Genomic DNA, 17,887 nt, shown 5'->3' on the forward strand with positions numbered 1-17,887 from the left:
CTACAGGTTGTCCCATTGGAACTACAGCTCGCGCTACAGTCCCCCTACAGGTTGTCCCATTGGAACTACAGCTCGCGCTACGGTCCCCCTACAGGTTGTCCCACTGGAACTACAACTCGCGCTGTGGTCCCCCTATAGGTTGTCCCTTTGGAACTACAGCTCCTGGCCAGGTCCCCTTACAGGTTGTCCCTACTGAACTACACTGGCATGTCCCCCTGCAGGTTGTCCCATTGGAACTACAGCTCAGCTATACGTCCCCCTACAGGTTGTCCCATTGGAACTACAGCTCACTCTACGGTCCCCCTACAGGTTGTCCCATTGGAACTACAGCTCGCTCTATGGTTCCCCTACAGGTTGTCCCATTGGAAATACAGCTCACACCAAGTAGTCCCCTACAGGTTGTCCATTAGAACTACAGTCTCGCTATGGTCCCCCTACAGGTTGTCCCATTGGAACTACAGCTCAGCACGGTCCCTAATTACAGGTTGTCCCATTGAAATACAGCTCATCCATGGTCCCCCTACAGGTTGTCTCATTGGAACTACAGCGCTCAGCATTCTGTCCCCTTTACAGGTTGTCCCATTGGAAATACAGGCGCCTGCCTCTATGGTCCCCCTACAGGTTGTCCCATTGGAACTACAGCCGCGCCATGCAGTCCCCCTACAGGTTGTCCCATTGGAACTACAGCTCACTCTACGGTCCCCCTACAGGTTGTCCCATTGAACATACAGCTCATGCCAGGTCCCCCTACAGGTTGTTCCCATTGAACTACAGCTCGTCTACGGTCCCCTACAGGTTGTCCCATTGGAACTACAGCCTGTCGTTAAGTGAAGTCTCCTGTACAGGTTGTCCCATTGGAACTACAGCTCACGCTTACGTCCCCTACAGGTTGTCCCATTGGAACTACAGCTCCTGCTTCGTCCCCCTACAGGTTGTCCCATGGAACTACATGTGCTCAAGCAGTCCCCCTACAGGTTGTCCCATTGAACTACAGCTCGCACTACGGTCCCCCTACAGGTTGTCCCATTGGAACTACAGCTCGCCTTCTACTGTCCCCTACAGGTTGTCCCATTGGAACTACAGCTCATACAGTCCACCTAACATGTGTCCCATTGGAACTACAGCAAGCATGTCCCCTTACAGGTGTCCCATTAAACCACAAGAGCACTGTCCCTACAGGTTGTCCCATTGAAACTAAGAGCTAAGGGGTCCCCTCACAGGTTGTCCCTTTGAACTACAGCCGGCTATGGTCCCCCTACAGGTTGTCCCATTGAACTACAGTCTTCTATGGTCCCCCCCCCAGGTTGTCCCATTGAAACTAAGGCTCACAGCTTTACAGTCCCCCTACAGGTTGTCCCATTGGAACCATACACGCGCTACTTGTCCCCCTACAGGTTGTCCCACTGGAACTACAGCTCACTACAGGTCCCCTATAGGTTGTCCCTTTGAACTACAGCTTCGCCATGGTCCCCCTACAGGTGACCCACCGGAACTACAACTCAGCTAGTCCCCCTACAGGTTGTCCCATTGGAACTACAGCTCGCGCTACGGTCCCCCTACAGGTTGTCCCATTGGAACTACAGCTCGCGCTACGGTCCCCCTACAGGTTGTCCCATTGGAACTACAGCTCGCGCTTATGGTCCCCCTACAGGTTGTCCCATTGAACTACAGCTCAGCCTACGGTCCCCTTACAGGTTGTCCCATTGAAATTACAGCGCCTATGGTCCCCCTACAGTTGTCCCATTGAACTACAGCTTGCACTACGGTCCCCCTACAGGTTGTCCCATTGGAACTACAGCTCGCCCTGCGTCCCCCTACAGGTTGTCCCATTGGAACTACAGCTCACTCTACGGTCCCCCTACAGGTTGTCCCATTGGAACTACAGCTCGCACTATGGTCCCCCTACAGGTTGTCCCATTGGAACTACAGCTCGCGCTGCAGTCCCCCTACAGGTTGTCCCATTGGAACTACAGCTCACTCTACGGTCCCCCTACAGGTTGTCCCATTGGAACTACAGCTCGCTACGGTCCCCCTACAGGTTGTCCCATTGGAACTACAGCTCGCGCTACGAGTCCCCCTACAGGTTGTCCCATTGGAACTACAGCTCGCGCTACGGTCCCCCTACAGGTTGTCCCATTGGAACTACAGCTCCTGCTTTGGTCCCCCTACAGGTTGTCCCATTGGAACTACAGCTCGCGCTACAGTCCCCCTACAGGTTGTCCCATTGGAACTACAGCTCGCACTACGGTCCCCCTACAGGTTGTCCCATTGGAACTACAGCTCCTGCTTCCGTCCCACTACAGGTTGTCTCATTGGAACTACAGCTCGCGCTACAGTCCCCCTACAGGTTGTCCCATTGGAACTACAGCTCGCGCTACGGTCCCCCTACAGGTTGTCCCATTGGAACTACAGCTCGCGCTACGGTCCCCCTACAGGTTGTCCCATTGGAACTACAGCTCGCGCTACGGTCCCCCTACAGGTTGTCCCTTTGGAACTACAGCTCGCTCTATGGTCCCCCTACAGGTTGTCCCATTGGAACTACAGCTCGCGCCTATGGTCCCCCTACAGGTTGTCCCATTGGAACTACAGCTCGCGCTACAGTCCCCCTACAGGTTGTCCCATTGGAACTACAGCTCACAGCTACTGTCCCCCTACAGGTTGTCCCATTGGAACTACAGCTGCTCGCGTCCCCCTACAGGTTGTCCCTTTGAACTCTAAAGGCCATGCCCCCTACAGGTTGTCCACCACCCAACTGCGGTCCCCCTTAGGTTGTCCAAGAACTATAGCTCATGCCACGTCCCCATACAGGTTGTCCCATTGAACTACAGCTCACTCTACGGTCCCCCTACAGGTTGTCCCATTGGAACATAGCAGCTCTCACGAGTCCCCCCTACGTTGTCCCATTAGAACTACAGCACACTGCAGTCCCCTACAGGTTGTCCCATTGGAACTACAGCTCGCGCTACGGTCCCCTTACAGGTTGTCCCATTGGAAATACAGCTCGCTCTATGGTCCCCCTACAGGTTGTCCCATTGGAACTACAGCTCGCACTACGGTCCCCCTACAGGTTGTCCCATTGGAACTACAGCTACAGTCTCCTCTGTACAGGTTGTCCTCATTGGAACTACAGCTCACTCGCTACGGTCCCCCTACAGGTTGTCCCATTGAACTACAGCTCAGCCACGTCCCCTACAGGTTGTCCCATTGGAACTACAGCTCGCTACACGCCCCTACAGGTTGTCCCATTGGAACTACAGCTCGGCTACGGTCCCCTACAGGTTGTCCATAACTACAGGTCACAGCTGAAGTCTCCCCTACAGGTTGTCCCATTGGAACTACAGCTCGCGCTACGGTCCCCCTACAGGTTGTCCCATTGGAACTACAGCTCCTGCTTCGGTCCCACTACAGGTTGTCTCATTGGAACTACAGCTCGCGCTACAGTCCCCCTACAGGTTGTCCCATTGGAACTACAGCTCGCGCTACGGTTCCCCTACAGGTTGTCCCATTGGAACTACAGCTGCTTCCGTCCCCCTACAGGTTGTCCCATTGGAACTACAGCTCGCGCTACAGTCCCCCTACACGTTGTCCCATTGGAACTACAGCTCGCGCTACGGTCCCCCTACAGGTTGTCCCATTGGAACTACAGCTCGCGCTACGGTCCCCCTACAGGTTGTCCCATTGGAACTACAGCTCGCGCTGCAGTCCCCCTACAGGTTGTCCCATTGGAACTACAGCTTGCGCTGCGGTCCCCCTATAGGTTGTCCCATTGGAACTACAGCTCGCTCTATGCTCCCCCTACAGGTTGTCCCATTGGAACTACAGCTCGCGCTACGAGTCCCCCTACACGTTGTCCCATTGGAACTACAGCTGCAGCTAAAAGTTACATAGTGTTGCTTTAAGCATTATCTGGCGATGCCGCTAGAGCGGAGGTCGGTTACACATTTTCAACGGACAAGGAGGCTCTCAGGAAGTGACGTTGAAAATTACAGATACTTTTTATCTACAATAAGTATGTTTTATTTAGATTATGTTTCTGGGCATTTTCAGCCTTTATTTGGATAGGACTGCAGAAGACATGAAAGGGGAGAGAGAGAGAGGGGACTGACATGCAGCAAAGGGCCGCCTGGTTTTAAACACAGCTACTATGTGAGATTTTCTTAGTACCTCCAAAACCTTTAGCGTGAAACCAATAGTACGTGAATTGCATACTATTTCCAGTGAAATATTACCGTATGCCATACTTGACACCATGGTATAAATATCCCACAATGCAATGCGGTAGAAACGACAATGTTCTTAACAGACAGAAACGCTCTGCAACGTCAACACTCAAATTTACATTTCTACATATTTAAACAACTGTCGGTCTAGTTATGAACCTCTTTCATTAATTTAAAGTAACACTATGTAACTTTTCCCGCTGCGGTCCCCCTACAGATTGTCCCTTTGGAACTACAGCTCGCGCTACCGTCCTCCTACACGTTGTCCCATTGGAACTACAGCTCACGCTACAGTCCTCCTACACGTTGTCCCATTGGAAATACAGCTCGCGCTACGGTCCCCCTACAGGTTATCCCATTGGAACTACAGCTCCTGCATCGGTCCCCCTACAGGTTGTCCCATTGGAACTACAGCTCCCGCTTCGGTCCCCCTACAGGTGGTCTCATTGGAACTACAGCTGCAGCTAAAAGTTACTTAGTGTTGCTTTAAGTGTTATCTGGCGATGCCGCTAGAGCGGAGGTTGGTTACACGTCTACAACGGGCAAGGAGGCTCTCAGGAAGTGATGTTGAAAATTACATATGCTGTTTATTTACAAAAAAGTATGTTGAACAATATTACACATGTTGAGTCTCATCCATGATGTTCCACTTCCCGGGATTGCGTCCGACATCCCTGTTTTCAGTCGGATATCCGTTACCTTCCTCTTTCTTTGTGTTGGCGTTTTAAACTCTGGTTGAGTTTTCTGTTGCACGACTAAAGCAACCTTTGAACATACACATGTTCTACCAAAACAAGTTCCTTCCCACAAATTATTTTAGAACAAATTGAAACCCAAATCAAACGCAGGAAATGGGGCTGGAATCGGAAACACCTTCAGAAAACCACCCTCCAACACGACCAGACAGGCCTTAACCTGGAACCCACAAGGAAAAAGAAAACCAGGAAGACCAAGAAACAGCTGGAAAAGGTCTGTTGAGGCAGAACTCAAGAAAGCAACAACATCGTGGAAGGAAGCAGAGAAGACCGCCCAACACCGAACCAGTTGGAGGAAGTTCATGAATGACCTATGCTCCCCAAAAGAGCAAAAGGGTTTAAAGAAGACCTAAGAACAGAAAACAAACTAAAACTAAAATCTGACCTTTCTGGCCTTCCTTGATGCAAAATCATCAATGATGTCATCGTGTCATGGGCTATGTTCCATTCAGCTTAAACACTCCCAAGAAACTCCAGGACACAGCTGATTCATTTCCATGAAGTTTACTGTACAATGAGATGTCTATATTATGAATCAAACTCAGATACATAGCAACAGTGTAAATAGCACTGCTTAGCTAACATAGCAGTGTAGCCTATATGATAAACCCAATCAAGCTAGTAAAAACGACACAGATACACAGTGACATGAACGATAACAGAAAACCGCTTCTTCAAATTCTCGTGCCGCCCCCATGTGACATGAAAAAAAAATACCAAAAACCGCTACTGGCAAGGACACATTTCATTGGTTCTTTTCATGCAGACAGCAAGTCGGTGGTTGGTGACGCTACAGATGACTGATCTTTCAGAATTCAAGACGAGGGGTGAGTAATGATATTGAAAAGGAAGACAAGTTCTGAACCTCCTGGGCCCTCAGGCCCTTAAAATCTGACTCCAATTATCTCTAATGTCTTTTCTTCCCCGACATATTCGTTGATGGTACAATCTAGTTGAGACAGGGGAGGATGTGACCAGCGCACACAGAGAGGCAGGTGCATGACAGGGACTCCATTAGACACCAAACAGGGGAGTCGTCAGGAGCCACCCGCATCCAGTACATAACCATCTGCAGGTTAGCTGCCCAGTAATAAGATAAATAAAAATTACGCAAGACTGTCTTGCGTAATCGTGGCACCTTTTTGTTCCAGATGAACTGTAATATTGCCATGTCCAAGTTGTGGAAAAAGGATTTTGGAATAAAAACCGGGATGCACTGGAAAAGATAAAGAAACTTAGGGAGAACATTCACTTTGACTGAATTTATTCTGCCTGCTAGTGACAGAGGCAAGAGTGACCAGCAACTAAGATCATCGTTAGTAGGTGAGAGTAGTGTTTTAAAGTTTAGCTTCAGAAGATTATTATATTTGGTAGAAACTGTTACAACTAGGTATTGGAAGCCATTTGTTGCCACTCTAAAGGGGAGCTGTGATAGTGAACTCAAAGAGGCAGCTGCGTTGACAGGAAAACCTCACTTTTGTCTAGATTGACTTTAAACCATGATATTGCCCCAAAGTGCTCTAAGGTCTTAAGAATAAATTGTATAGACTCCAGTGGTTTAGAGATAAATAAGTAAAGAAGTCGTGTCCAGGCTAGGAAGCCCTCACCAATACCAAATTTATAAATGCAGGAGAAGAGATGGTCCCACTCAACCCTATCGAAAGCTTTCTCAGCATCCAACGATACAACTACCGTATTTTCCGGACTATAAGTCGCACTTTTTTTCCTACTTTGGCTGGTCCTGCGACTTATAGTCCGGTGCGACTTATATTTCAAAATATATATAATTTAACATGTTTTTAAATGTTAATTCCTACTGAAAACATTACCTTCTACAGCCACGAGAAGGCGCTCTAGGCTTGTGACGACTAGAATGCTGCTCCTAAAGACAACTGAGAAAGAAAAGAGATAACAAACTGCAAGTAGTAAAATATGAAGCCGAAAACGGTAATCGAGCAGCAGAAAGAAAGTTTGAAATGAAGGAGAAACTTGTGAGGTCCTGGCGAAAAGGTGACTCTTACTGCAATGAAGAAATCAAAGAAAGCTAATCGGCTAATCGCGGGCTGAAAGAAAGATGGCCAGAGCTGGAGGAACTAGCTAGTCCACAGATGGGTGCTTGAATGTGCTGCCGGGAGGGGCTTGTCAACGGTGCAGTTACGTCTCCACGCCCTGGTTTTGAGCCGTTTTAGTGGTATAAATAGCGATTTGTTTTTACATTCCTTGTGCCCCGAATACTAGCGTTGTAAGCTAATCAGCGCTCCACGCTAGCTTGTTTCAAGCTACAAACACATTCAATTAGCATGAAAACATGTCCCAGACAACGATCGAGTGGGTACACATCGGTTATTAACCCCTAGGTTCGTTTTGCGGCGCAATTGTCCTTTAAGTAATGAAATGGGGCGGTAAGATGAAAAATTGTCTGGGTCCTTATTTTTTTTTTTTTATTAACGAGCTAGAGGCTTGTTGAAGAGAAGGGGGAAGGATCCCAGTTGATAGGGATTCATTTAGCATATTTGGCAGCAGAGGAGCAGTGTTAGTGGAAAACTTTTCATAAAATTCAATCGGAAGGCCATCAGGCCCAGGAGACTTCCCAGACTGCATAGACCAGATTCATGTTTCCAGTCTTTATGCTAAGCTAACATTTGCTCGAAGGGAAATTCATAATTAATGTACAGACGAGAGTTGTATCGATCAGAACATTAACTTTTAGAGAGAAATCAAATAAGTGTGTTGAAGTTTTTCTTATCAGATCCGTGGACGCTGTTTATAAAGTTGTCTGTATTTCATTTTGTGTTATTCACTAGATTAAAAGTCCAATTACTGATTAGGTTTAGGTCAGCTAATAGAGTCAGACTGTGCATGCTTACATGCTCACTGTAGCACAGGTATATTTCAGATTTGTCCATTTCATCTCAGATAAGTTTCAATTATATCTACACTTAAACACAAATCAAACAATACTACAACTCCTCAGCTCTAGCCACTGAAAAGAAATAAGCGGAGAAATCAGGCCAATTACAAAAGCTGGTCAGTCTGACGTGGTGTTGCCTGAGCTCATTAATATTAATTAGCTCGCCCAGTTGGGCTGGGTAAAGGATGTTGATAGCCAGGCTCTCATTGGCTAGCTTTTAGCCAATCATTACCACAAAGTCATGAAATACGTGTGGCAGGGCACCTTTAATCTTGTTTTTAGATAGATAGATAGATTATATAGATATTTATTGATCCCAATAATGGGAAATTACAGTGTTACAGCAGCAACGTATCAGTCTTTATTGTAATTATTTAAGAAAAGCAATTACATATTATTCACAATTATATAACTATTTGTCACTTTAAAGAAAACAAGAGTCAATGAGTCAGGACCAGACACTGTTTGTGACTATATGTCTTTTATTTTTTAATGCTTATTGATTATAAAGTGAAGCAAAACAGATGAATAAAGAAGCCAACACACCAGAAACTCCTCTTGTATCACAGAACGTTCTGACAAAATTTGGACTTTTATTTTCTATTTGGACATTTTTGATGAGAAGATCGTCACCACTCTGTCTGGTAGGTGGATATTGTTACCTTTGGACAGAGCTGACAGACAATATTCAGTAAACTAAAATGGAAAAGATGTCAGAGTATTTGAATGTTTTCTGTATTTAATTTTGTGTTGTTTACTAGATTAAAAGTCCAATAACTGATTATGTTTTTGTCCAGCTCAGAGAGTCAGTTTCCTTCTAATGTTAAAACTCAAATGTAAACCGTTTCCTAACTCTTCAGATAATAAACAAGTGAAAGTGAGTCTGTCAGCGGAGAGCTGTTTCTGTCTGCACAACAAACTGAAAGTGAATCAGTGATAGAGATTATAGATGAGCTGTAGTGAGATCATGATGGCGGGAGGCCTCACAGGTCCTTGGAGCACACGAAAGGAAATATATTGTTGCACTCGTTGTCGTTCCATTTGTCTGTAGAGAGATTTTTAAGAGAGTTTTCATGTCTAACTTTTTATCTTTCAGACTGCAAAATATGACCACCTGCTATAAGTTTAGAGGTCATTGTTGCATCATCATGTTTATTTAAAAGACAAAATGTTTCATATGTTGTTGTTTTTTACCCTTATAGTTAATCTCAAGACAGTGCTCAGTTCCATCTTCGTTGTTAGGCTCCCCCGGAGCCCAGCTTTTGTAGTCGAATGGGGATCCATCAGACCACATCCACACGCCCTCCTGGAGGAGAAAGATTGGTTCAAAGTCAAATCAAAAGAGGATGCTCCGTTTTTTGTTGTTGCACATTTCATTTTCTCGATACCTTTAGAGACGAGTGACATCACTTCCTGTGATGATAAAAAGTCACACCTGCACAGAGTCAAAGCCTCCGATCCAGGTCCGTCTGTTTTCACCGCTCACTTGGTGAATGAAGGTTCTGAGGAATTCATATTCCTCTTCTGAGTGGACTGAAGCCAGATTCCCATCGGCAGCCTTGCAGAAGTGCTAATGGAGACAATATAGTAGATTAAAAACCAGAGGCGGCATGAGCCGATTTTGCTGGGGCTTCAGCCCTGAGTGTTTTGAGTGTAACCCTGAACGTATGTTGAAAAGTTGACTGACAAATATAAAACCAAACAATAGCCTAACCCCCAAAATCATAAGTTGCCTTATTTCATTGTGCTAGAACTCACGGTAGAACTGTAACTTTGTCCAGTTTTTTTCCCAAGGCGAATAGAACGGGCAGCTATGTGCGGAGTCTGACCATCATGCCGGATTTGTTGCTATCACCTAGCAACCGTCACTATGTGGGGAAAGCTGTGAAAGGTGTAATTTTCAGCGAAATTAAAGCCAAATATAATACATTGATACCATCAACAGAAAGTTTAGGAGGGCAAAAAATGATTTAATTCGAAGTCCCCGTGATGTGACGTTTCCAGTCTATGGTTCAGACTCAAACACACGGAGCTCTGAAGCAGACCTGTGGGTCTCTTAGTGTCCACTCTCGCTGTAAAAATAGAGATGAGCAGCGCGCCTTCCGTGGTCTGTGCAGCTTCAGGTTTGTAATGGACGCGCTCTGCTGTGGAGATGCTAATAATATGTCACATTTGAGCTCAGTGCATTTCTGCTGTAGTTTCGTTTTTCCACCACCGATGTAGAGCAGTGTACAGCCACTTCCCTAAACTTTCACTCATTCAGAGACCAGAGACCCAAACAGGGCTCTGTGTCTATCAGAAGGTCTGAGATTTATTTACTTACTTTAACTATCTTTTATTAAAAAGATAGTTTAGAAAGACAGTAGCTCCCAAGACGGCGGCCGCCTGTATATGAGAACGCGTCTTTATAATCTATCTGTGATGGTTGGGATCGCCTGGCTGTGATCAGCAGAGCAATCACGTAATGCACATCAGACTATGGTGCAGGTGGATTATTTTCTGAAATATAGTGACTTTATTCTTTTAATAGCCTATTATAACTTCATTTTTCTCAAAATATCACGACTCCTCCAAACCTCAGAGAACACAGATGGGATGAGATATATTTTGAATGTGCACAATGTTTTGGACATGAACAGAAATCTTGCTCAAACATCTGAAATATTACAGTCCAGGGGTTTATTAATTCATTAAAATGAATGAATGTATCATTGAGGTGAATAATTGTCATATGCACATTTAAGGAGGTTACTTCCCCAACAAAAGACGCAAAAGAGGAGGGACGATTAAATTAACCTAGGCTATGTGTGCTGACTCAGATATAATTAGAAAAGCCGATCTACAGGAGAATAAATAGAACAAAGCAATACAGAATGTATGAGAGCCTTACTGCAATATATTCCATTATGTTTTTATATTTGGATTGTAATCTATGTTTCCCTTTATATAAAGATGTTTCCTGCATAAATTGATTCAGAAAAAAGTAGAAATAGGTGCATAAAAATTCACCAGAATGCAAGAAATGAAGTGTTTAATGCAAAAAAGATTATGGGGCTGGACCCTCAAACCCCCCACATCATAAGTCACCAAACTAATCTGGAAACAAAACCCTGGCCTTTAGGTTGCCAGGCCAGTTATGATTAGGCCAAATAGTGGTGCCATCTAAATAACATCTGCAAACTGGTCAGCTAAAAGTAACATACACTGGCTATTAACAAGCTGGGCAAGCCAATCACTGTTTGGCATTGCATTCAGTTCATTTAAATTTAAGAATAAAACATAAACCTAATCACAATTTTAACAGATGCAATCTCAGGACTACCTTTGGACAATGCAGGACTTTTACTGTAATAAATTATTAATACTTTTAGAAAAGGTCCTCCCCCAAAAAACAGTCTCTTAAGCCATTTGTTCAAGCAGCAATTTGGACTGATATTTAGGTTTCTAGTGCCAGCCCCCCTCTAGTGGCCGTAGTAGTTATGACAGCAGCAAAGCATTTTTTGCTCCTGTCATAACTACTACGGCCACTAGAGGACTCCGTCACTAGAAATCTAAATATAGGTCAGGACAGTCTCGATAAAACTGCTGTACCTCTGCATCGATCCCAGTCTTTCCCTGGAGGTAGAAACTGAAACAGCGAGAACCAAACTGAGTCCAACCAGGAGGGCAGGGACCTTGAAGAAGCTCTTGGAAAAAAGAGAAATTTAGATTCTTGTTTCGTAGCAGTTTGTATTTTTTGTTGTGTGTGTGTGTGCCTCCTCCCTCCCTTATCCAGCTTGGTTGGTTATTGCTTGTGCTCACTCAGCTCCCTGGATAAAGGAGGGAGGAGACCTTCATTGTGCCGGCCGGCAGCAGACTGAGCTGAGTGAAGCATGTGAAGTTGATCGACCTCTGTCTGTCCGTAGTAAGCTGGCTTTTTGTTTGTTTTTTAATTTAGATACAAGCTCCTCCCATCTTTCCTTCAGAAACCTAACATAATTTTTTTTCTCCCTAATCCCTATCAGGATGTAATATATCTTTCCGCGTGATGCAATCAGTTAAGAGCAGATGTACGGGACATTAAAGGAGAAGTCTGGTCGATTCCAACACGTAGCTCTGTTGTTTGTAAATTTGGAGTGCTGTCAGTCGCGAGAAAAACGAAAATAATCGGTGTTGCCTACACCGTGTTATCCTCCTGCTAGTGTTAGCACCCAGGAGGCTGAAACAGGGCAGGTTTCAAACGTGCTTTTAGCCTCTTAACATGTTCGAGATGTCATTACAAGTGTCTACCCACGTGAAGGGATTCCTTCCGAATGAACACAGTAATTCTGACTGCAGTAGATGTGACAGAAATACATAAAAGTTTTGCTAATTCAGCTCTGTTTAGTTCCGGTGGTGAGACAGCAACACGAGTGCTTCGGGACTGTCTACGAACTACAACACCGAAAAGAGATACAAACATATTTTCAAAAATAGGCATATGCTTATTTTTAAAAAGTAAGTGCTGTAGTACAACTAGCAGGAGATAAGTTATAATTGAGATAAGTTTTGGAGCCACTACCCTATTTAATCATTACATTAAATTAAATATTCTAATATTAAATATTAATATTCTCTTTTCAGTGTTGTAGTTTGTAGACGGTCCCTAAGCACTCGTCTTGCCACCTCAACACCGGAAGGAGGAGGCGCGCGCACACACACACACACACACACACACACACACACACACACACACACACACACACACACACAACAACATCAAATACAAACCCCTACATAACATTATATGAACAAACAAGTCAAATACAATCAGAGCAACGAGCCAGAGATACTGTACTGACCTGGGTTGGAGGTTTGTCCATAACACTGTGATCACAAAAAGACATTCTTGAATCAGTCTGATTAGTATTTAAAGATGAGCAGTCTAATTACAAGACTATTCAACTGAACTTTATTTATATAGCCCAAAGTGCTTCACATAACCAACTTACTTAATGTTTTAGCTTACAGTTTGCACTCAACCTACATTAAAACTAGTAATATTATTTAATCACTGTCTCATAATCCTACAGGTTGGGACACGCCTGCCGATAGGGGGGGACAAACTGGTCTATTGTCCTGGGCCCACAGTAGGGCAGAACTGGGCCCTCATTACATTATGGAATCATTTTTAAAAAAATAATTAAAATAGGCCTATTTGTGGGAAAAAAAATAATATTTCAGTTACATAAAAGCTTTTTAGTTGTTTTCTTCCTAATTGTCCTTGAAATAGTGGTCAAACCCCCCCACCCCCAACACGAAAATGGTTTGGCCACTGATCAAAATTTGAAGTTGTCAGTAGATTTGAAGTTCGGTACGCTCAAAATGTCCAGTCAGCACAAATCCAGTGCTCAGAAAAGGAAGGAAAAGTGAAGAAAATAGAGGCCTTAGAGATTTTCTAAACAATTATTTAAAAAAAGGTGGTGACGGTGAAGCTAGAACTAATAGCCTAAAGTCAATGTAGAGCAAGGTAAGAAACAGCGCAGCCAACGTTTACGAGCCTTGTAACGTAAGCTAACAGGCCAGCTCTCATGTTAACGTCCGTTAGCTTGTATAAAAGCCCGACACAACACGTTCTCTTTGACAGAAACAGTTGAGTTTGGTAGCTCCGTCAGAGAGGATGAGACCAAGAGGAGAGAGATCCAGCTGCAGTCAGGTGACAGAGAGAGTGATGAGGGAGGGGCCCGCTGCCCAGTCTGAGCAGGATGGATCAGAGACTGATCACACACAGTGAGAGATGTGAGAAGAGGAGAGGAGGAAGATCAGATCAGAGGAGAGGAAGAGCAAGGGAAAAGGAGAGCTCTGGGCGCGGGGGGGGGGCCCATCTAAGATTATCTCGTCCTGGGCCCAGGCAAGACTGTCAGCTGGCCTGGGTTGGGAAACCACTGCATCATACTGCATGTGCAACACATAGAGTGTTTTTTAAATTAAAAGTTGCATAGTTTTTACTTACAGATGGAGCCAACAGTCCGATGGACAAACAGAGCAACAAAGCAAACGGAAAGCCTGATGCCATCTGTGGAAAGATGTTAAACAAAGTCAACATACTGCAGACAAGGACATAAATGCAGACAATTAATGACTGTGATCAGTGAGCCATTTATCAAAGTATCCTGCTAGTTATAAGTATAATATATATATATATATATATATAGTTTAATATTTAGATTAATATTTAAAATATAAATGTCCTCTCGATGAAATTGTGATAATAAATTGAAATATAGTTACCTTTGCTGAGGTGATGATTGGCTGACACAGAGAACAACCAGCTGATGACTGTCAGTAAAGGAAGATATTCACTCTTTATATAGTTTATCAAAGCACCACAAGAGAGTACGTCTACGCCTGCATGACCCTTCAAGTTCCGCCCCTCTATTCCAGTCGAGAGAGACCCTTATCAAGCCCCGTGACATCTGAAAATCATGATACCTAAAAAACATGTTTGAATCAATGATCACCATGGTGAAGTAAACACTTTTATTACACAATTATGTTCCAGTTAGAGGTGAAACATTAACAAATTGTAGCCTGCATGTCAACATCCTTGTACTTTAATCAAGTATTGCCTTTTGTCACTCTATACGCATACTCCACCAAAACTCAGAGGGAGATATTGTACTTTTTACTGCACTACATTTATGTAACACAATTACTTTTTACATAAAAAAATGATATGAAGCTGTACTTATACTACTAATCTACACAGTAGTATACAACATATCTAACTAAATTGACTCCATGTTAATAAAATACAACATTGAAATGCTCTTACAATTTTCTATAATAATATAACACTTTGAAAGGAGCTATTCTGCGTATTGATTATGATGATGACTTTTGATTTGAAGTATATTTCCTTTCCTAATACTTTTATTTGAGCAACATTTTGAACAGGTTATGTACCACAGTCATTTAAAGTAGCTTTGATAAAACCTCTGCTTAAAAAACACTCTTTATCCAGAGGTCTTAGCCAACTTTAGAGCACTAAACTGGTGTAAATTAAAAATTGCCTTCTAACTTCTTCAGACAAAGGACTTGTCTCCGTACTTGTCTTATTAAATCTTAATGCTGCATGCGACATTGACCATCACATCATACACATTAACATAGAGACTGAAACATTTAATTGACATTAAAAGAACAGCACTAAGCTGGTTTAATCAATCAATCAACATTTATTTATATAGCACTTTAAGCAACCAGCAGGTATCCAAAGTGCTTTAAATCATCATAAAAAAACATATACAATAAAACGAATGTAACAGAAAACAGTAAAATCAGAAAAGGTTACATAGAAACAGGAGGAGGAGAGGGTAATTGTCACACCACTAGTACGTATTAAAAGCCATTCTAAACAAATAGGTTTTGAGTTTAAGGGCCCTATTTTAACTATCTGAAACGCAAGTATGAAATGCAAAACGCAAGTAGCTTTGTGGGTGGCTCTCGGGCGCTGTTGCTATTATACCGGTGGGATAAATGACTCTTGCGCCCGACGCAAATCTAAAATGGGTTGGTCTGAAGTAGCTAGGTGTGGTTTGGGCGTAACGTGCAATAAACCAATGAGAGCCTCATCTCACATTCCCTTTAAGAGCAGGCGCGCTTGTTCCATGGCGGATTGCTATTATGACGGCGGATTTTCCTGGCGCACGCCAGCGGGAGCTGTCCGGGATGCGGCAAAGTAATAAATGCCCATCTTGGCCGGGTGGCGGTGTTGCTGCAGCCCCTCGGGCGTATCTCCTCAAGTCTGGAGAGGATTGCTGCAGCCATGGAGCGTGGGCCTCCAAACGCACCAGATCCCACGGTAGTTCAACATCACGTCTCCTTAAGTCCTCTAATATTTCCTCATTTATGTCATCAACACATCCATGATTCATGGAAATGTTGTGTAAAACACAACAAGCCACAAAGAATGCTGTGACTTTTTGAGGATTGTACTGCAAAGTACCTCCTGACCTATCCAAACACCTGAAGCGCATTTTCAGTAATATTTTCCTTTGTAATTATGTATGGTTTGCAAAAATGGGAACTGCTGCGTCCATTTAGATGAGAGAAGTGTATGCACGTTGTGTACACACTACATTATGGCCAAGTATGTGCCCCTAAAATAGCATCTGAATAACGCGCTACTGACTTTAGACTAGCGAATTGTTTTCTGAAACTGCAAAATAGCACTAGGGAACGTGTGTGCTGGAACACGCCTCCTCTTTTCGCTGAACCGCCCCCTGCAGCGCAAATACATTCCCTAATTTACCGACGTGCTTCTGTGGAGGGAAAAGTCCGCTGAGTGCAAAATAGGGCCCTAAATCTAAAAAGAGCTACATCTGTAATAGTGTGAATATCAGGGGGTAACTTGTTCCAGAGTCTCGGGTAGATCACCCCACCGTTCATACCTCGACCTAGGGACTTCTAAAACCAGTTGATTTGAAGACCGCAATGACCAGTCATGCTCATGCAGGGTTAAAATCTCTGACAAATACTCTGGAGCCAGAACAAACAAAATCTTAAAATCGATTCTAAAAAGCACAGGGAGCCAATGTAGGGTGTAAAGAATGGGAGTGATGTGTGCACGTCTAGATGTATTTGTTAAAAAGCGAGCAGCAGCATTTTACACAAGTTGAAGTCGTGAAATGGAGGTCTGATTCAGACCAACATAAAGACCATTACAGTAATCCAAAGGGCTTACTTAACTTTAACCAGGAAACAAAGCTGGCAAAAACTAATTTTAACAACATTGCTGATCTGCTTGTCAAATTTAATGTTGCGATAAAAAGTAACTCCCACATTTTTGACAGCTGGCTTAAGGTATGCAGCCAGAGCTCCAAAACTCAAAGCGGGACCGTTTGGCGTGCGTGAAGAAAGTTTTGTGAAAGCCGCAACTTAATATCATTAATACAACTAAGCAGGGAGTTTAGTGCGACACTGTTATTCGGTTTCATAGGCAAATAAATTTGCAAATCATCTGCATAACAATGAAATGACAGGTTGTGCGCTCCTATAATAGCCTCTAAAGGCAACATATATAAGGAAAACAGGATGGGGTCAAGAATTGAACCCTGGGGTACCCCACAAGAGAGAGGAGCTGTTGACGAGGAGAGGTCCCCAATCATGACAGAGAAGCTCCTATTTGCCAAAAGGAGCTAAACCTGTGAGGTTCAAAAGCACTAAAACGGCACGATTCCCGGCGTCTACAGACAAGGCAATGTCATTGTGTACTCTCAACAGTGCAGACTCAGTGATGTGATGTGATCTGTAACCAGATTGAAATCTTTCAAACACAGAGTCCTTATCATCAGATTGACATGGGCAAGTTACTCAGGGAGTGTAATATTTTACTTTTTCCTTATTACTCTTTTAAAAAGTATTAAAATTATCTTACTTAATACTTCGTATCAAAAGTTAATTCTACTTTATTGGAACAATAATTAACCTTACAGGAGTCAACAATCAGCCAAACTGCTTAAATGCAAACATTCTGCATTCAGGTTATACATAGGCCTATGTACAGCCACATTTTAGCATGACTAGCTCTGTAATGTATTGGCAGCAGACTTTACAGTAATGTACTCAGTAGACTTACCAGATGATTTAATTGATATCAACATTTTATTCATGTTAAAGTTAAGATGACTAAGATATGATCTGCTTCTAGGTTTGTTATAGTGACATGAGTTAAGCATCATCATTAACATTGACATTAAGCATTCTTCCTTTTGTAGTTCCCCTCATATGTAGAGTGGAGCCAAAGACTGGTGGAAATGACACTGGACAGGGTGGCAGAAGTGGGGAGATGTGTAAAGAGGTGGAAATAATTTTTACATTTCACGTCATTAAGTATTGCAATTCAATTATTTTGATTCCTTGCCTCGTAGTAGTCTGATCTGAATATTATTTCACCCAAGATGTGGTTCCTTACCCCATTATTATTCAAATGTTTATCACGTTGGGCTAGGCTATAGGAAAACTGATAAATTTGAGTCCTT

The 17,887-nt window shown here is 43.5% G+C and overlaps 1 protein-coding gene across 1 annotated transcript; it reads right to left on the reverse strand.

Moving 5' to 3' along the window:
* Nucleotides 1–8,444: 8,444 nt before the first annotated feature.
* Nucleotides 8,445–14,270, reverse strand: LOC120570544 (galactose-specific lectin nattectin-like). Its single transcript, XM_039818939.1, has 7 exons — nucleotides 14,136–14,270; nucleotides 13,858–13,920; nucleotides 12,707–12,731; nucleotides 11,478–11,572; nucleotides 9,322–9,456; nucleotides 9,081–9,192; nucleotides 8,445–8,931 (listed from the first exon to the last, which is right to left on the reverse strand). Exons 2-7 carry the CDS (start codon nucleotides 13,918–13,920, stop codon nucleotides 8,870–8,872), a joined length of 492 nt encoding a protein of 163 aa, XP_039674873.1. The 5' UTR covers nucleotides 14,136–14,270; the 3' UTR covers nucleotides 8,445–8,869.
* Nucleotides 14,271–17,887: the final 3,617 nt, after the last annotated feature.

Source organism: Perca fluviatilis, chromosome 12, assembly GCF_010015445.1.
Source record: "Perca fluviatilis chromosome 12, GENO_Pfluv_1.0, whole genome shotgun sequence".
NCBI lineage: Eukaryota > Metazoa > Chordata > Actinopteri > Perciformes > Percidae > Perca > Perca fluviatilis.